At 46.7% G+C, this 18,256-nt stretch overlaps 1 protein-coding gene and 1 pseudogene across 1 annotated transcript; one reads left to right on the top strand and one right to left on the bottom strand.

Annotated features, from left to right (window-relative positions):
• The first annotated feature begins 3,964 nt into the window (after positions 1 to 3,964).
• On the top strand, positions 3,965 to 8,609 carry LOC121436043 (vomeronasal type-1 receptor 90-like). The gene is given in 3 exon segments (XM_041635619.1): positions 3,965 to 4,006; positions 4,008 to 4,913; positions 8,358 to 8,609. Coding segments are annotated over 3 exon segments (1,200 nt in total).
• An 8,000-nt stretch (positions 8,610 to 16,609) lies between these two features.
• On the bottom strand, positions 16,610 to 17,804 carry LOC121465579 (annotated as a pseudogene).
• Positions 17,805 to 18,256: the final 452 nt, after the last annotated feature.

Below are 18,256 nucleotides of genomic sequence, written 5' to 3'. Positions count from 1 at the left end.
AGCTGATGCCTGCGTAGAGCATCTGCACCTAGCTGATGCCTGCGTAGAGCATCTGCACCTAGCTGATGCCTGCGTAGAGCATCTGCACCTAGCTGATGCCTGCGTAGAGCATCTGCACCTAGCTGATGCCTCGTAGAGCATCTGCACCTAGCTGATGCCTCGTAGAGCATCTGCACCTAGCTGATGCCTGCGTAGAGCATCTATACCTAGCTGATGCCTGCATAGAGCATCTGCACCTAGCTGATGCCTGCATAGAGCATCTACACCTAATGGATGCCTGTTTTGCCCTCAACATGGTGCAGCCATGTCTCCCTAGTGCCCCTACTTTTTCAAGCAGAATGGCACCATAGGCAGGGCAGGCCACATTGAACTGCAGTTCAAACCCAACCACATAAAAAGCAGCACCAAGTTGCTCCTGAGGTCCAGCCTTCGCTGCTGACTCTCAATGAAGAATGTGCAAATTTTCTTTGCTACTTCTTTCTACTTTCTTTGCTACTACAGATTTTCCATGTTGGGCATGCTTTATAATCTGCCTGCATGGAACCCCCACCCCTGTGCCAGTACATGAAATTCCCAGACATGGATTACCCAAACGTGACATTTCAGAAACCCGTGCTCTGTCCCCATGATCTGCTTCCCTGCCTTCAGAGCAGCAAAAGCAGAAGAGTGAGATTTTCCAATGTGTAAAATGTCGTCTTAGCCCAGGGCATGTGGCTATGCAAGGGCCGGCTCAACAATTCATCAAGCAAGTGACACATACACATAAAATAAAGTTTTAAGTCATTTTTTAAATTGATGAATTAGCTCAGAAATCATTATATGCCTTTCCTTTAATGATCCATGATATTTGCATAAATGAGCCGTGTTTGCTTGAGGGACATGATTGCTGACCATTTATCTGTGTTGGACGACTGGTAGGATGCCAGTCTGTAGCCTCTCCTGGTGCTGTATCGAGGAAGGCAACTTGGTGCCCACAGTGGCATCAGAGTATGTCTGAACTTTACTCCAGAAAAAAAGGGCTAGTTTTTTCCCTTATTGTCTCTATAAATTTAACTTGGAGGAAAAGCTTTGCAGTGGTTTTAAAGCAATTACAAAATAAATCCACAGACAATGGTCATTATGGTAAGATCACAGAACCCACGAAACCCTTTCCCTTAAGTTAATCACATCACACAGAAAATGACAGCATTCAGCCCCTTTGATTCATAAGAAATTAAAGCTTGGTGTTGGGTAAGGTTTGTATTGCTTGGTCTGTAAATCTCGTGTATTTAAAATAAGGCAAAATGCAGAGAGCCTGTTTTTCTCAGAAGTAATATGAGTAGAGGAAGTATTAGAATTAAACATTGGTTATATTTTACAGACTCAAAGTTACTCTCAAGATATTATCAGTGTATAATATATACAATCAAGATGTTATCAATATATATTTACCTTTTATTAAACTAATATACTAAAATAGATGTATGCTATATATATATATATATATATATATATATATATATATATATATATATATCAGTGTCACAGAGTAAGAGATGGGCCCGTGCCCTACTGATCAACCATGCCCCATTGAAGAGTGGACACAGATGAACATCTTTGATTGACATCTTTGCTGGGCTTTTCATGGGAGCAAACCCACTGCACTGAGCCAGTGGCTGGAGAAGACAGTGTCCTGTTGCTAATGCTATTACTGTGGAAAGATAAGCTTTTCTTCACTGAGATGCACATTGTCACTTTCAGACAAATACTGTCTGTTCTCAGTCAGTGTGGGAAATGAAGTTGATTACACAACAGTAGCGAGAAGAATGGTGATCAGTCAAGGCCAGAAAGAATGTGGGGCTGGACAGAAGTTAGATGCAGAACAGAAGGCACATTGGCACAGGGTCATGACATTCATGCCTTGTAGCACCGCAGCATGACTGTAGCCCACAACTGCTTGTACATTTTAAAGGAGTCTGAAGGACTGAATAATGCAGAATGTGTCAAATGGGGGAAACGCGAGTCAGATAATCCCACACTAGCTCCAAATAGGGTCTATTAAGGTTTTTCTTTATTAAAAGGGAAAATTCATGGAACAGGAATGGAGTCCAACATCCATGTGTGGAGCACGGGAAGAAAGGGGTGAGTGGGCGGGACCGTGGCTTTTTGATACCCCAAAGCCTTGCCTCAGCCTGGTCCAGCATCTCAAAGGCCATTGGATGAAGGAGGTTCCCCATAAACTGAGGTTACACACAAAGGTGACAGTATTTGGGAAGGTGGACACTGTCCTGACTGTAGTCAGAACAGGATGCAGAGATGTGTTGAACTATGATACAACTGCACCCCGCTTGAAAGTATTAGTCAATGCTAATAACAATGGGCTGAAAAGACACAGTTCAAGGTTTTCACCATGCATCCACCCAGTTCTGAAACATGTAACATGTTCATGAGTAGTAAACACATCCCTCTTCTCTGAGGGATTTATGGGTCTCTAAGTACAAGGGCATAGCATGAGCTATGGGACAGCAGCCATACAAACCTTAACTTTATGATACATTCCTTCTCTATATGTGACTGGGAAAATTACAGCAACATGCTCTTCCTGCTCAAGAGGTTTCATAATTCTATTATAATAATTCTGTTAGCTGGGCAGTGGTGGCACACGCCTTTAATCCCAGCACTCGGGAGGCAGAGGCAGGTGAATCTCTGTGAGTTCGAGGCCAGCCTGGTCTACAAGAGCTAATTCCAGGACAGGCTCCAAAAGCTACAGAGAAACCTTGTCTCAATAAAACCAAAAAAAATCTGTTATAAGAACATAAACATGTATCTTGAATTGTTTTGAACTTATTTATTTTAAGTGTGTGGGTGCTTTGCCTGCATGTATGTCAGTGGAACCTGTGTATGAAGTACCCACCAAGGGCAGAAGAGGGCATATAAACTTGTTTTTAAAAAATTTTTTAAACTTATTTTGAACGGTTTACTGGCTTTATCTCTGTGTGCTACATGCATGCGGTGCCCATAGAAGCCAGAGGGGGCATCAGATTCCCTGGGACTGAGTTACAGACAATTGTCTCTGCAAAACCCAGTCTTCTGCAAAAACAGCCAGGGCTCTTAGCCACGGGACCATCTTCCCAGCCCCAACATGTATTTTATAGGAAATATTTCATCAAACATCTTCATCAAAATTTCTGGTATAAATTAAAATTTGCTTACTTTAATTTTTAAAGTATATAGGTGTAGGCATTATATGCACATGAGTGCAGGTACCACAGAGGCCAGAAGAGGGCATCAGACTTCCTGGAGCTGGAGCTTCATGTGGTTGTGAGCCACTGGACTTAGGGGCTGGGAACTGAACTGCACTGCAAGAGCAGCAAGTGCTCTTAACCTCTGAATCATCTCTCCAACCCTGTCTCCCTGCCTTTGACTGCAGATGTGACCTTACTAGCTATTTTGGGTTCCTAACTTCACTTCTCCTTAATGATGGACTTTAACCTGAGAATATAAGCCAAATGAACCCTTTCCTCCCCTATGCTGTTTTGGATAGGGTATTAAATCTCAGCAACAGAAACTAAACAAGAAACCGTTTCATGATGCTTCAGTAAAAGCTTTTACTTTTACTAAGAATACTTTTAGTAAAAGTATACCTGGCAGGATGACAAAGACCAAAATCATGTATCACAATGTCCCTGAAAATCTCTAAACAAGGCAATAGTAAGAAGCATTTCTATAATATGTGATTGTTTTAATGCCAAGGAACTTTAGGCAAGAAGGGAGCCCATCAATGTGCCCATACTCCAGCCATGACTGAAAATGATGAGACATTGGGCTGCAGGGAGACTTGAGTACTGAGGGGGGTACTGGGCTGGGTTTATCGGTTTTCTTAATGGCAATAGTGTTGGGTACCAATGATGCTGCTATCATTTGTGATGAAAACTTTCTCTTGGTTTCTTCCTCAGATACTTACTCTAACTCCATGTCCCATACAATGAGAAGAATCAACACACACCATGGAGTTGTTAACATACAAAACACACTTTTTCTCTGAATTAGGCTTTGGGATTTCATTCAACAGCATCCTCCTTCTCTTCCATATCCTCGAGTTTCTTCTTGAACACAGGCCCCGGACCACAGACTTGTTCATCGGTCTCTTGGCCCTCATTCACCTTGGGATGCTAACGATCATGGGATTCACAGCTGCGGACACTTTCGCACCTCAGAATACATGGAATGACATCACGTGTCGATCCCTTGTCCACTTGCACAGGTTTTTGAGGGGCCTCTCTCTTTGTGCTACCTGCCTGCTAAGCATCCTTCAGGCTGTCACCCTCAGCCCCAGAAGCTCCTGTTTGGCGAAGTTCAAACATAAACCCCCACAGCACAAGCTGTGTCTCCTTGTCGTGCTGTGGGTCTTCTACATGTCCTGGAGTGCTCACTTCTGGTTCTCCTCTGTTGCCGACTACAACAACACCTCACATGGACTCTTATTTGTCACCGAATCCTGCGTTATTTTACCCATGAGCCATATCAGCAGGCACTTGTTTACCGTGATGAGGATATTTCGAGATGTGTCCTTTATAGGTCTCATGGCCCTCTCCAGCGGGTACATGCTGACTCTCCTGTGCAGGCACAAGAAGCTGTCCCAGCATCTCCACAGCACCAGCCTCTCTCCAAAAGCATCTCCAGAGCCAAGGGCCACCCGGACCATCCTGCTGCTCCTGAGCTTCTTTGTGCTGCTGTACTGTTTGGACTGCATCATGTCTGCCTCCAGACTGATGCACAGCAGCCCCCCGATCCACCACAGTGTTCGGATGCTGGTCTCCAATAGCTACGCCACCATCAGTCCTTTGCTGTTAATTTGTACTGAAAACCGAATTACTACCTTTTTGAAATCCTTTGTACGGGGGAATAGTAAATGTTTAATTATTGAGGCAAAGGTGGGTTCACTTAAGGAGCCAACATGATAGCTGCCAGATGGATGGTAAATCCTGGCCTAGTGCTCATGTGTTTCCGGATAAATTAACATATGACTCACACTTCGTTAAAGCAGCTTCCTTTGAAATATGGATGACCAACACCTCTAGATATTTTAGTAAAATTCTTTCTGTGCATTTCCGCTTGATGTCAATAGGGAAACCTGTGAAACTTTAGCAGCTTAGGGTAACCTGTGCACTTATCAATAAGCTAAAGTATATAGCAGTTTTTAATAAGTCAATCATCTCAACACTTTGAATTTTGCTTAATTAAATATGTAAACATTGCCATAAACTAGCATATTATCCATGAAAAATTCTAATAATTATACAAAGTAATGATTCAGAGTCTCAGATACTTGTTGTTCATACTAACAGCACCTGACCAACGTCAGGTGGGAAATGTCAGCCACAAAATGACAAGCGTTCTGTAAATCTGCACCTAGAGGGTGGAACTCAGAGTCCTGTAATGTCTCAAGACAGAAAAATGCAGTGGTGTTTGCCAGGGGCTGAGAAAGCTCAAAGCCAGGGATTCTTAATTGGTATAGAATGACCCTTTAAAAGCAAAAAACACTAGGCATCTGAAACCAAATAAAAGGCAGAAGTGGTGGGGAGGTGTGGGGGGAGGGGATGAGAGCGCTTGCCACACAGGCATGAGGACAGAAATTGAATCTTCAATGACTATGTAAAAGCCAAGCAGGATGTGAGTTCTTGTAATCCCAGCACCAAGGGGCAGAGACAGGTAGGACCCTAGACTCACTGACCATCCAGCCTAACCAAATTGATGAGGCCCAGGTTTGGTGGGGGCTTTTCCTCTGAGAGTAGGGTGGGAAGATGGTTTGGTGGGTAAAGCACCTGCGGGGCAAGCATGAGGCCCTGAGCTTGAGTGCCAGGCGCAGTAGTGAACCTGTTCTGGGTGCTCCTTGACGAGGGGAGAAACCGAGAAAGGAGAATCCTGAGAGTCTCTCGGACCAAGTAGCCTGAAGTACACAACAGAGAAAAGCAAAGACATCTGTCTCACAGAAGGTAAAAGGTAAGAATTGACACCTGAGCTTAACCTCTGACCTCCACAGACATGCTCTCTCATACACACGCACACACGCGCGCGCGCGCACACACACACACACACACAGAGAGAGAGAGAGAGAGAGAGAGAGACAGAGACAGAGACAGAGACAGAGAGAGAGACAGAGAGAGACAGAGAGAGACAGAGAAAGAGAGAGAAGAGGGAAAGAGAGAGAGAGAGAGAATAAATGCTTGAATAAATAAGGTAGGGGTGATATAGGAAGACAGTTAATGTCCATTTCCAGCTTCTACATTCAAGGACATGATGGGATAGAAAGAAAGGAACTTGGCTGTCTTTCACCAGAAAGGAAGTGCCCTCCCCCAACAACACAGATGCTCAACAAAGGACTTGGAGTGAAGAAGAGAGATCACTGAAGAACCCACACTGGAAACTGACTCTATAACAAGTTAGGCTCAGCAGCAGGCTGGACAGGGAGGTGCAAACAAAACACGTCACTCCATGTGGACAGGCTGAGTGACTGCACACCGTCAGTGAGAGGGAGAGGAAACTTCCCCAGAAAGAATTCACTTGAGGTGCATAAGGCACACCTTCAGGGAGGTGATGCTTGGAAGCTTGTACCTTCCGTTTTTAATGGTGGGCAGGCACAGTGATTTACTTCCAAAGAATAAAGCAGGAAGAGGGAGAAAATGAAACCGTGGAGAATGAACCAGGCAAAGACAACCTTGACCAAATGATGGATGATGATCACAGAAATGACAAGTGGATGTTGCATGATCCCTGTTATGACTTCACTCCTGCTTGTTCTTTGAAGACATCTAATAGTCTACACACACACATACACACATACATACATACATACACACACACACACACACACACACACACACACACACCCCACCCACTACTGTCGAGATACTAAAAAATAAGGAAAGGTTGAGTTGCTGCTATAGGACAGAAAACACTGGAGTGTGTGTGCTCCCCTGCATTGGACCTAGAGACAAAAGAAAGGACTAGTGAACCCAAAGGAAGAACAAGAGTCAAGAAAGAATCAAAAGAGAAGCTAAAATTCCAAGAGAAAAGTGAAAATGAAAACAAAATACCAAGACACAGGGTGATCCAGCAACCTCTTCTGGCCTCTAAAGACACTGCAAGCAGGTGGTATACAGACATACTTGCAGGTAAAGCACTCATACACATAAGATTTAAAAATTAAATTAAAAACTTTAGAAACAAACAAAAACCCACAATGATGCTGGGTCACCTGTATCTGAAAGCCAAAGAATTGTTTAACTCTGGCTTAATGTCACACACAGGATTAAACTGATCAACCACTTAATAAAAAAAAATTGGGAGAGGATTTCCCTGTAGGTTTGGAGCCTGTCCTGGAACTAGCTCTTGTAGACCAGATTAGCCTTGAACTCACAGAGATTCACCTACCTCTGACTTCCATGTGCTGGCATTAAGGACATGTGCCACCACCACCCAGCACACATAAATCTCTTAAAAGAAAACTCACTAGTGAATACTCATGACATTCACCTTGACAAAGGATTCTTAGGTCTGAAGCACACGCACAAACACAAACACAAACTTGTACAATAAAACAAAAAATAACTTTTGTGCTCCAGAGGTCATTATCAAGAAAGTAAAAGATGATTATATATAATGCACAATATATGTAATGGATGATATATGTAATGGATGGTATATATACATATAATGGACAACATATATGGTGGATGACATATATTATGGACAGCATATAGAATGGACGACATATATAATGGACGTTGCATGTCCATTCCAGGCTGGAATCTCCTATCATCTCCACAGACCTTCTTGTCTCTCACACACCCTCACCTCACCCCTGAGGTCTGGTTCTCTCTGAAGCAGCAATAGGCTTATGGAGGGAGGAGCAATGTAAAAGTGTCAGTCCTGGCCAGGGCCTATTGGCACAAGCATCTCTGTCCACGGCTAAAGGCCCCCAGGTTCCCCAAACCGTGCTGCACACAAGTCACTTTCTAAGTACAAGGGGAGACACTGCACAATGCAGCATAAGCAGCATCCCGAGCCTTCCACTTTCTAGAAGGATGCTGCCTGACCCACTCCTAAAACGCCAGGTGAAGCCCCAGGGGTTCTCCGCTTCCACCCCAGCGACCCCAAAGTCGGACTGTCTTCCTTCTCTTTGGTGGTGGCTAGACAGCATCTCTCCCAGGTGGCTCTAACCATCCATTGTCTATCTCTGGTCTTCCGATTTGGTTCTGATTATTAAGAGTGCTGTCCTCCTGGCTTGAGAAGAGGGTCTGAGAGGTTCGCTGGAAGGGAACGGTGCCAGGCTCTAAGGTGGGTTATACTTTTGTCATGGAATATCCCTGCTTCAGTGGCAAAGAGTCATGTGTGCAAAGGGGCTGTGCCCTCACGCCGGCGCAGAGTTTCTGCCAGGAGCTGAGCTCTTTGGGAGCAGCTGTGGTCCTGGGTTGGTGATCCTGCTGAACCTACTGTGCTTATGGCCTTCGGCTTCCCTGGGAGAAGCTGACATCATCCCCAGCTTAGCCTCCTCCAACCTGGCAGTGCGCAAGATCTCACCAAATCCGGAGGTGGACCCACCCAAGCTGAGCATGTTGCTAAGCTGATCCTCACTGGTCCCCACCGAGTGGAGTCTTTCTGGGAGTAGCATCAGGTGCCCCAAGTCCGTCCGTCTTGGGTGCGATGGGTGCCAGGGACTCGCTGTAGTGGTAGCCTCTGCATAGAGGCACGGGCAGTACAAACCCACTGCAGCCACCGCTGTCCTGCGAAGAGCACCCCCCCCCCAGCTCTCCACCCCAGTCTAATAATGTGGGGCTCCCTCCGTGGAGCTCTGGAGCAGCGTGGGGTCTGGGTGAGTGTCCCCCTCACTCCGCATAGGAGACAAACTCTCAGGTTGGGGTGAACGAGTGAACTGGGGTGGGTGAGAGAGGCAGGCCCCTCTCCCTGTGGCACTGGACTTTGAGTTGTTAAAAACACTGTTATGGTCAAGTTCTTACTGTAAGCTCTGCCTTCTGGCGTTGGGTTTCTATGAATCCGTAAAAGAGTCCAGGAATGTACAGAATGGGAAAAGATCTTCACCCACCCCACATCAGACAGAGGTCTGATCTCCAAAATATACAAAGAACTCAAAAAGTTGCTCATCAAAAGAACAAATAATCCAACAACAACAAAAAATTAGGGTATGGACCTAAACAAGGAACTCTCAACAGAGGAATCTCAAATGACTGGAAGACACTTAAGGAAATGTTCAACATCCTTAGCCTTCAGAGAAATGCAAATAAAAACAACTCTGATATTCCATCTTACACTCCTCTATTGCTGGTGGGAGTGCATACTGGTACAGTCTCTTTGGATATCAGTACTGCGATTTCTCAGAAAATTAGGAAACATACTTCCTCAAGACCAGCATACCTAAAGAATGCTCAATCATACCACAAGAACATGTGCTAACTATGTTCATAGCAGCATTATTTGTCATAGCCAGAACCTGAAAACAACCTAGATGCCCCTCAACCAAAAAAAAAATGAATAAAGAAGAAGTGGTACATTTACACAATGGAGTACTACACAGTGGAAAAAATAATGACATCTTGAAATGTCTGGCCAAACGGACGGATCTAGAAAACATCAGACCCAGAAAGATAAATATAATATGTACTCACTCAGAAGTGGCTTTTAGACATAAAGCAAAGAAAAACCAGCCTACAATTCACAATCCCAGAGAACCTAGACAACAATGAGAGCCATACATAGATCTAATCGACATAGGAAGTAGAAAAAGACAAGATCTCCTGAGTAAATTGGGAGCGTGGGGATCACAAGAGGGTAAAAGGGAAAGGGGGAAGGAATGGAGGAAAGCAGAGAAAAATATATAGCTTAATAAATTTAAAAACAAGAGTCTTGGGATGGGGTGACTGCTGTACTCTGCCTGGATCCTCTGCCCAGGCCAGTCAATCGCATGAGCTTATTCCGGCACCAGCTACTGGAAACACATGTGTGCGTGCACAAACTTGTTGGGCGCTGCTACTAGTAACTTTGTTCAAGTCACTTCTTCCCTCAGAGGCTGGGGAAGTAACTGAGTCTGATCCACCCTAATATCCAGAGCCACGTGATATGTGATCAGCTGTTCCGGAACTGACTGAAGAGGTTCTTTTTGGCAGATACGCGCTAGCACTCTCTCCCATTTGCAACTTCTTTTTTATTGAGAAAAGGAAAAAAAAGTTTCCGCCTCCTCCCAGCCTCCCATTTCCCTCCCCCCTCCTCCCACCCTTCTATTTGGGTCCAGGAAAGGGGCATCTCCCGCGACAAAAGTGCCTGTTACATCATATATATATATATATATATATATATATATATAATTTATTTATTTATTAAAGATTTCTGTCTCTTCCCCGCCACCGCCTCCCATTTCCCTCCCCCTCCCCCAATTAAGTCCCCCCCACTCAGCCCGAAAAGCAATCAGGGTTCCCTGTCCTGTGGGAAGTCCAAGGAACCCCCACCTCCATCCAGGTCTGTTACATCTTAAGGCAAACCAAACATTACACAAGGGCAGGAGCACGCATAGCTCTATGCTTTGTCGCCACCTGCTGGAGACAGAAAGAAAGATCACCTCAATCCCAAGGCAACACTAGCTATTAAATAACTAATAAATAACTACTAAGTCATTGTAGTAGTAGTTGCTACTAAGGGGTGCTAAGCGGGCAGCAACTGACCACGCCTCTAAGACCCCACCCACTCTGCGAACTCGGCACTAATGCCTCAAATTTGGGCATTAATTATCTCTGTAGTCTTGACAAAGTGACTCGCCTCTCTCTTCCTGCTCATTCGTAAACTGGAATAACATGGTTCTGACCTCCTTAGGCTGCCACAGTGAGGCATCTGAAGAGGGAGGTTATGGGATCCACAGCTGCCTCGCTGTGCGACCACTGACCTAGAAAATCGTGTTCAAGGCTGTACTTGTCAGGTCGCCAGCATAGGCTGTACTTCCCACTTGTGTTTGGTTGTGTGCATGATCTTTAGAAAAACACAGATTACAGGAGAAAAAAATTTACTGAAGTACCTGGAGCTGCTGGAAATCCTGGGCTGGGCAAATGAATGAATGAATGAGGGAGACACACCTCCCCCAAGGGCAGTGTCGGGAAAATCACAGGAAGTGAGGCACAGTGAGTCCAGGCCTCCTTGAGGAGGACATGAGGTAAGTCTAGAAGCTGTAAAAACTCCATGAATTTACTACGTCTATTTTGGAAGCCACATTCCCCAAGCCTCTTGCAGACCCTAGGTTTCCTACAGCGCATACCCTGATCTCTGGTGCCACCATGTGGTACAAAGTGGGAACAACAGGAGGTGTGGATAGGCTCAGGTGTCCAAGCTCCTCCGGCAAGACATCATTTTGGGTGGCTGTCAGCAGCTTGACATCCTGACCATCAGACGATGGGGCAGCCGAGAAGTCCTAGGTCCTGAACTTCCCTAGGTTCTTCTGTGCTGGAGTGGTGTCTGGGTAAGCAGGCTTGCCCTCACTTCTCTGGCATGTTCCTCCTGGCACCGAGGCAGGAGCTTCTGACACAGTGGGTCTGCATCCTTCATGAGCATGCACAACAGAACGCTGTTCGTCCTGCCCAGTCTTTAACTTTACAGTCTTCTGAACTGGCTGTGAATTGGGGCCCTGCCTAGATATCTGGGATAATTATCGCCCCCCTCCCACCATATCCAAGGCTACAGGAAAGGTAGGGAGTGTCCCTTGAGGCACCCAAGGACTTTAAAAATGTAATCATGGGCCTGTGGGTGTGTTAAGAGGAAACTCACACGTGTTGCCTGACTGTGTTGCTGGAAGATGGAGGAACTGGTTCACTATGAAACTGTTCATTTTTAAAACATCTAGTCTTTAAAATAAGTATGCTGAAATGGTATGTTAGCCAACATTCACCTTACATGACAGTCCAGTATGTGTGACTTCACACCACACAAGTTTGCTAGGAATATTTCCTAATGCGAGCTCTCTGCCGATGCAAAAATCCCAATCAAGCCAAATCACAAAAAGCCGGATTAAAGGATATCCAGGGGTTTTTTGTTGTTGTTGTTTTGTTTTGTTTTCGAGACAGGGTTTCTCTGTGGTTTTAGAGCCTGTCCTGGAACTAGCTCTTGTAGACCAGGCTGGTCTCGAACTCACAGAGATCCGCCTGCCTCTGCCTCCCAAGTGCTGGGATTAAAGGTGTGTGCCACCACCGCCCGGCAAGGATATCCAGGTTTAATGGGATTCCTGTGCACTCGGATGGCCCCCCTTGAGGGGGGGGGGGGGGAGACCGGGAAGCCACCAATGCGACCACAGGGGGGGCATGAAGGGACTCTCTGGGGGAGCTGATTAAATAGACTGAGGGGTCAAAGTTTGGCGGGCTGCCTTGACACTTCTCAGGGGAGGGGTTAAGGTTTGGTGGGCACAGGAGCAAGGCCTCCAAAGATGGAGGCCAGAGACCTGAGCTTACAAAGCTGACATCTTCCTGTCTAGGAAAGATGAATGGCCCATGAGGGTGAGTGCCCAGTGAGAGGGGACCAGCCCACACAAGGCCTTGGGAGCAGGAAGATGGAGGCAGACTCCGCTCATGGCCTCATCAGCTGCGTAAGACCCAGACACACTCCCTCCTTAGCCATTGGGGGTCTGGTTATCTTCAGATGTCAGTTGGGACAGTAGAAAGCCCTGCTTCATGGCACTGCCCAGAGCCTCCCCTTGTCCTTCATCATTCATGGAGATTTTCTCCTGACTTTTATCGTTTATCACAAGCCATTCCAATACCAAGGAGTTCCTGGCTGTCACGGGAAGCCGAAGCCAGGTCTCGACAGTGACGCTCTAGAGATTATCTCCTTGGGCACAGAGCAGCAGGAGGGCAGAGGATGGAGCTGGAGGGTCACATGGAACCAGAGTTCAATCCCCAGAATCCACACAGTGGAAGGGTATAACTGGCTCCCACAATAAATAAACAAATGCAATTAGAACACACAAAAAATAAATCCAATTAAAATTTAACTATAGACTAGTGTGGCCTACTCTTTCTTTTACCATGAAAAATATAAATTCCACACCCCTTTACTGGGTGAGATAGCTTGGGTCCAGAAACGATCGCCAAGGGTTGTAGGCCCCGGGTCTACCCCTGCTCCTGGGGTTCATCTTGAGGACAGTTTCTGGTCAGCCAGCTAAAACATTATGTTTGTTTTTGTGCTTCCTCTGCCCCGCCTGGTGATTAGCTGTAGGGCATTGTTGACTCCATCTTGGGTATGGCAATTTCCCACCTGCCTGAGTGGAAATCCTTGTGCAGCAGCGAGGTATATAAGGATTTCCCCAAGGTTGAATAAACGGCATTCGGCTGATCTCCTTTCAGATGACCCAGGTCTCTTTGTCTATTCTTTCAATCTCCAGGCCCTTGCCTGGCTCACGTATGGTACAGTGGCGTGTGAACTGTACCCAGGGGGTAACACAGAATCAGGTGTTACAAAGGGTGTCCTCTGGTTACTCCTTAGAAAGGGACATGGACCCCAGAGAAGTAAAGTGCTATTGACAGGCAGTTGGCAAGTTACAGCTCCAAGGCTTTGCTGTCCCACACAGTAAGTAATTTATGTAAATCAGGACACATTTTGTGGAATGTTTGTCAAACAGAGAAAGTCTGGAGAGGTCACCAATTCTACTCCAGAGGCAGGAACTCTACTTATGCTCCAGGAGTGAGTGTTTGAGAGAGCCAAGGTCACAATCAAGGGCAAACCTAACTCAAAAGCATTCTGCAAAGTGAGGAACCTTCTAGAAGAGATCCAAAAGCTGCTTTCCTGCAGGCAAAGTAGTGGAAGGCAGCAGGGCCACCAAAGGTGGGAAGGAGAGGCCAGTCACACTACCCAGAGCCCTGGGTTAAGGGTGGAGTGTAGCCAACTTTCCATCAGAGAAAAGCAACTTCGCAGGGGAAGGTGTATTTTAGAATTTAATTGGCTCCGAGGGTCTCTCAGCTCCTCCTCACTGGGCTCTACTGCCTCTGGATCAATATGACTGAGACAGAACTCCATGGCCGGGAGCATGTGGCAGAACAAAACAACTTATACAATGGCAGACAGTGGAGATGTGGACAGGAAAAAAAGGTGGAAGCGGGGAGAGGAAAAAAGGAGAGGAAGCAGGGACAAGATGCGTCCTTCCAAAGCACACAACAACCTTCCTGGCTCCACCATCTCTCAGTGATGCCATCAATTCTTGATCCATCTGTGGATTAATCATCTATTCACTAGGAACCCTCAGAATGCAATCCCACCCTGATGGCTGCATCTACCAGCTGGAGGCCAGGCCCTTGGCTTTAGGGGTGTGGAGCACTGGTATCCATTCTGGCACAGAAAGGCTATGAAAGGGCTGGGGCAGAGGTGAGTGACATCCTTCCAAGGCGCCCTGGGCTTTTGCAAAATGCCCTGGAGTGACCCAATGATGGCTCAGGCCATGTAGCTGGGGGGGAAAGGCTACCAGGTCCTACAATATCAGAGGCAGGACTGGGGAGGAAAACCAATTCAGTAATCACCACGAGGCATGGAGAGCTCTGTCATCGGAAAGCAGGGTTCAGCTGGCAGCACAGAGGTCACTAGGGTTCCCCAGACCCTAAGTTCTATTGTACCCACAAAATATGGAGGGCAGGAATGGTGGCTCTAACCAGAGCCTCAGTGGGCACAGCTCTGCCTGACTGTATCAGGATGGACTGAGCCACCCACACATTTGTGTGCAGACAGGAGAATATGAGCATTGTCTTCTGAACACAGCCAAGCATCACACCTGCACACGGACTTAGGAAGTGTGCAAAGACACAAGAAAAAGTAACTCGTTGAGAGTAGAATTCAATAAAAGTCAGGCGGGGACAGCCCAGCTCTGGGAAATAGATGGAGGCCTTTAAATTATAAACACGCCAGATGGCCTGAGAGAAAGGGTGGATGCTATATGAGAATAGATGGGGAACCTGAACAGAAAGATGGAAATATAAAAAAAGAACCACAGTGGTTCTACCAGTGAAAACCCAAAGCCACAGATACCACACAGAAATCTATGCAAGGGGTTTAGGTGCAGATGGGATATAGCAGGGGAAAGAGACAGGGCTCCCTGGGGTGAGATGTGGAAACAGAAGTAAATGGGATACGTGGAACAGTAAGTTCAAGGCATCTAAGGCTGCAAGTCTACAAGGAGAAATCATATGAAGAAATATTTGAGAAAGTAATGACTGCGAATTTTCCCAAACTGGTGTGAGACTGATCCAAGAAGCCCAGTAAAGTGCAGAAAGGAGGAGAACGAAGAAACATCCACCATGATTCCCGTGTGAGTTGCCCGGGTTTCAGTTACTCCCCAACTGCAGTCTGAAAATATTAACTAGAAGACCAGAGATACACAGTTCATTGGTTCAAATCACGCTCCCAGCGGGTGTGTAAGGGCACTCCCACTACCCCGCTCCTTCCCACCTGTGATGTGGCTCCTCCCTTCCCACAGGGTATCCCCAGTAGATTCTACCTTCCCATTCATCAGATGGGCTGCTGAGGGGTCACTGTGCCTGTTCTCAAGCGACCTTGTCTTACTATTGTCCAGAAGCAGTGACCCTGGAGAGTCACACTTGCCTCAGAGCGGCATTTTCCAGAGAGATGTAGAAGTTATCAATAAGGGAAGAAAAGTGTCATATGCCGGGATTGCTGTGGTGTCCTGTGAGAATCCTCACTAACTGTGGAGGAGGAGCAGAAGTTGGAGAGGCTTGTGATCACACCAACTGCTCAGCCGTGGTAAAGTAGAAGCTTGCATAAGATGGAAAGGGCATCTGTGTGTGCACGGGACAAAATCTGGTCCCATCTCTGGATTCAGGTAGCCACTGGGGACCCTGGGACAAGGCCCTTCCCTTCCAGGCAAGAGGGAGCCCAACTGTGACAGCCCAAACTGTCTCAAGGGCAGCTAAAAAGCAATGGAGAAAGGCAAACACAGGAGAAAATCAACAAGGTGGCATGATACAGCCACATAGTGATGGATAAGATGACCAGAGAACTTGATCCTTACAGTGCTGACAGGAAGCATAAGCTGGAGTCCCTATCCTTCAGAAATGAAGGTGAACACAGACCTGTGCAGAATGGTAACAGCCAAGGCAATAGGTCCACCCAGAAGAGATGGGTGGAGCTCCAGATAAACTGGCTGATTGTTCTTCTCACTTACTCTACATATGGGCAATGGAAGTCAAACAGGAAAACACGGGTCCCAGAAAGCTGTGTAAAGAGGTGCAGGGCCTTCACCTAGCTCTAGGAGAGATGAGGGCAGCCAGAGCAATGGGGATGAGGCGCCTGGGAGAAGCGAGCATGGTGACCATTGCAAGAAAAGGTAGCTGACATCACTACTACCTGTCCAGCTCAGCTGTGGAGTTTAGTTAGTCCCTTGATCACCATCTTTTAAAGTCATCATAGGCTTCAACTGCTTTTGCTTTTGAAGAGATGAGCCAAGTTCAACTACAAAGAAGTCTTTTACATGGTGGATAGGCCACCTCCAGAAAGTTTTTTGGTTTTTTGTTTTTGTTTTTGGGTTTTTTTTTTTTTTGGTCAAAAAGCCATTTATTTTCCCACATTCCAGATCTTCTTTTTTTGTAATAGGTCTCCTAAGCTCAAAAGTAGGCCCAAGAATTTGATCTTTACCTGAGAACAGAGGGAGGGGCAGGCCGGTGCCCTCAAAGCCATGTTCGAGACCAGTGGAAATCTGGGTGCAGATGGAAGCACATAGCAGCAACACAGCAGAGCAAACCACAGAAGAGAAGCAGGACCAAGCCCAGGACCAGAATGATACGGGAGAGTCTTTTGTTTTGTGTTGATTTCATTGGTTAAATAAAGAAATTGCCTTGGCCCTTTAATAGGACAGAAAATTAGGTAGGCGGAGTAAACAGAACAGGATGCTGGGAAGAAGGCACTGAGGGCAGTCTCCATAGCTCTCCTCTCCAAAATGATGCAGGTTAAGAATATTCCCGGTAAGACACCACCTCGTGGTGATACACTCATTAGAAATGGGTTAATCAAGATGTGAGAGTTAGCCAGTAAGAGGCTAGAGCTAATGGGCAAAACAGTGTTTAAAAGAATACAGTTTGTGTGTTGTTATTTCGGGTAAAGCTAGCCAGGTGGCGGGAAGCGGCCCTCCACTCCTATTTCTATACCAGCAGTCTGGTGCCACAGAAAGGAGCTTGGTGAGCAGGAGGCGTTCGTGGCTCCAGACCCTGCCACTATTCACCCATCACTGGGCTCAGGGCAGCATTTCCAGCTCCCTCCTCTGAGCAGGATATAGGTGGTCAGCCAGAGGGCAGGATCTCTGGAATAGCACTGAAATAGAAGCAGGCCTCTGGAGTTCTTCCTGAGGTCACTCTGGCTGTGACGAGGATAGACTCTCCTGCAAAGGACCCTTTCAATCCTCACTACCATGGATCTTGGCTTGGAATGTTTGGGTTTTGTTTCTATCTGGACCATCTCTGAAGTTCAAAGTAATACATAAGCCGACGACGTGAGGCCCTAGCCACTTCCCTGTGACTGTCCTATTCACAGGACACAGGCTCAGCTGGCCAAAAGACCTCAAGAAGGAAACCCAATCCTGGGGAATGTCAGGGCTACGCAAGCCAGATGTATGGGTGAGGAGGAAGCCACCAAGGCCCAGACCAGAGAGGCCAAGGAGCAGCAGGATCAAAGTGGCACAGACCAAAGGTGGGTGATGAGCCAGACAGAGATGCAGGTTGTGTCCTGCCTGGCAGCTGCCCATGGGGAGCAGAAGGGTCTGGGCCTCCACGGAGTGCCGTTTGCAGCTGGGCGGAGGCCGGCACCCCATCCAGAAAGTTTTGATTTCGTCATTCTTGGTCACTAGCCACTCAAAGCAGACATGCTGAAGAAACAGTCACACTTTAAGAAGACAATTGGGAGATGGAGAGATGGTTCCGTGATTAAGAGCACTGGCTGCTCTTGCAGAGCAGAGTCTGTTCACAGTAGCTCCATGGTGGCTCCCAATCATCTGTAACGCCCTCTTCTGGCTTCTGCAGGTGCCAGGCATGCAAGCAGTACACAGGATATGTGAAGCAAGATACCCATACACATGAAGCAGATCAAAAAGACAACCATCTGGGCACTAGTCAGTGTGTTTACCTCACCCAGTACCTTCACTCCCACACCTCTGGCTGCATGGTCTCCCTGACTGGTGGGAGTGACTGGACGGAGACATACATCACCTAGCAAGCAGCTGGAGAAACGTCAGTGC

This window comes from Microtus oregoni, unplaced genomic scaffold (genome assembly GCF_018167655.1).
Source record: "Microtus oregoni isolate MIOR12 unplaced genomic scaffold, Mior012 000002F_ref0000024, whole genome shotgun sequence".
NCBI lineage: Eukaryota > Metazoa > Chordata > Mammalia > Rodentia > Cricetidae > Microtus > Microtus oregoni.
Note: the sequence above shows the minus strand (reverse complement) of the source record. Positions and strands in the feature narration are given on the sequence as shown.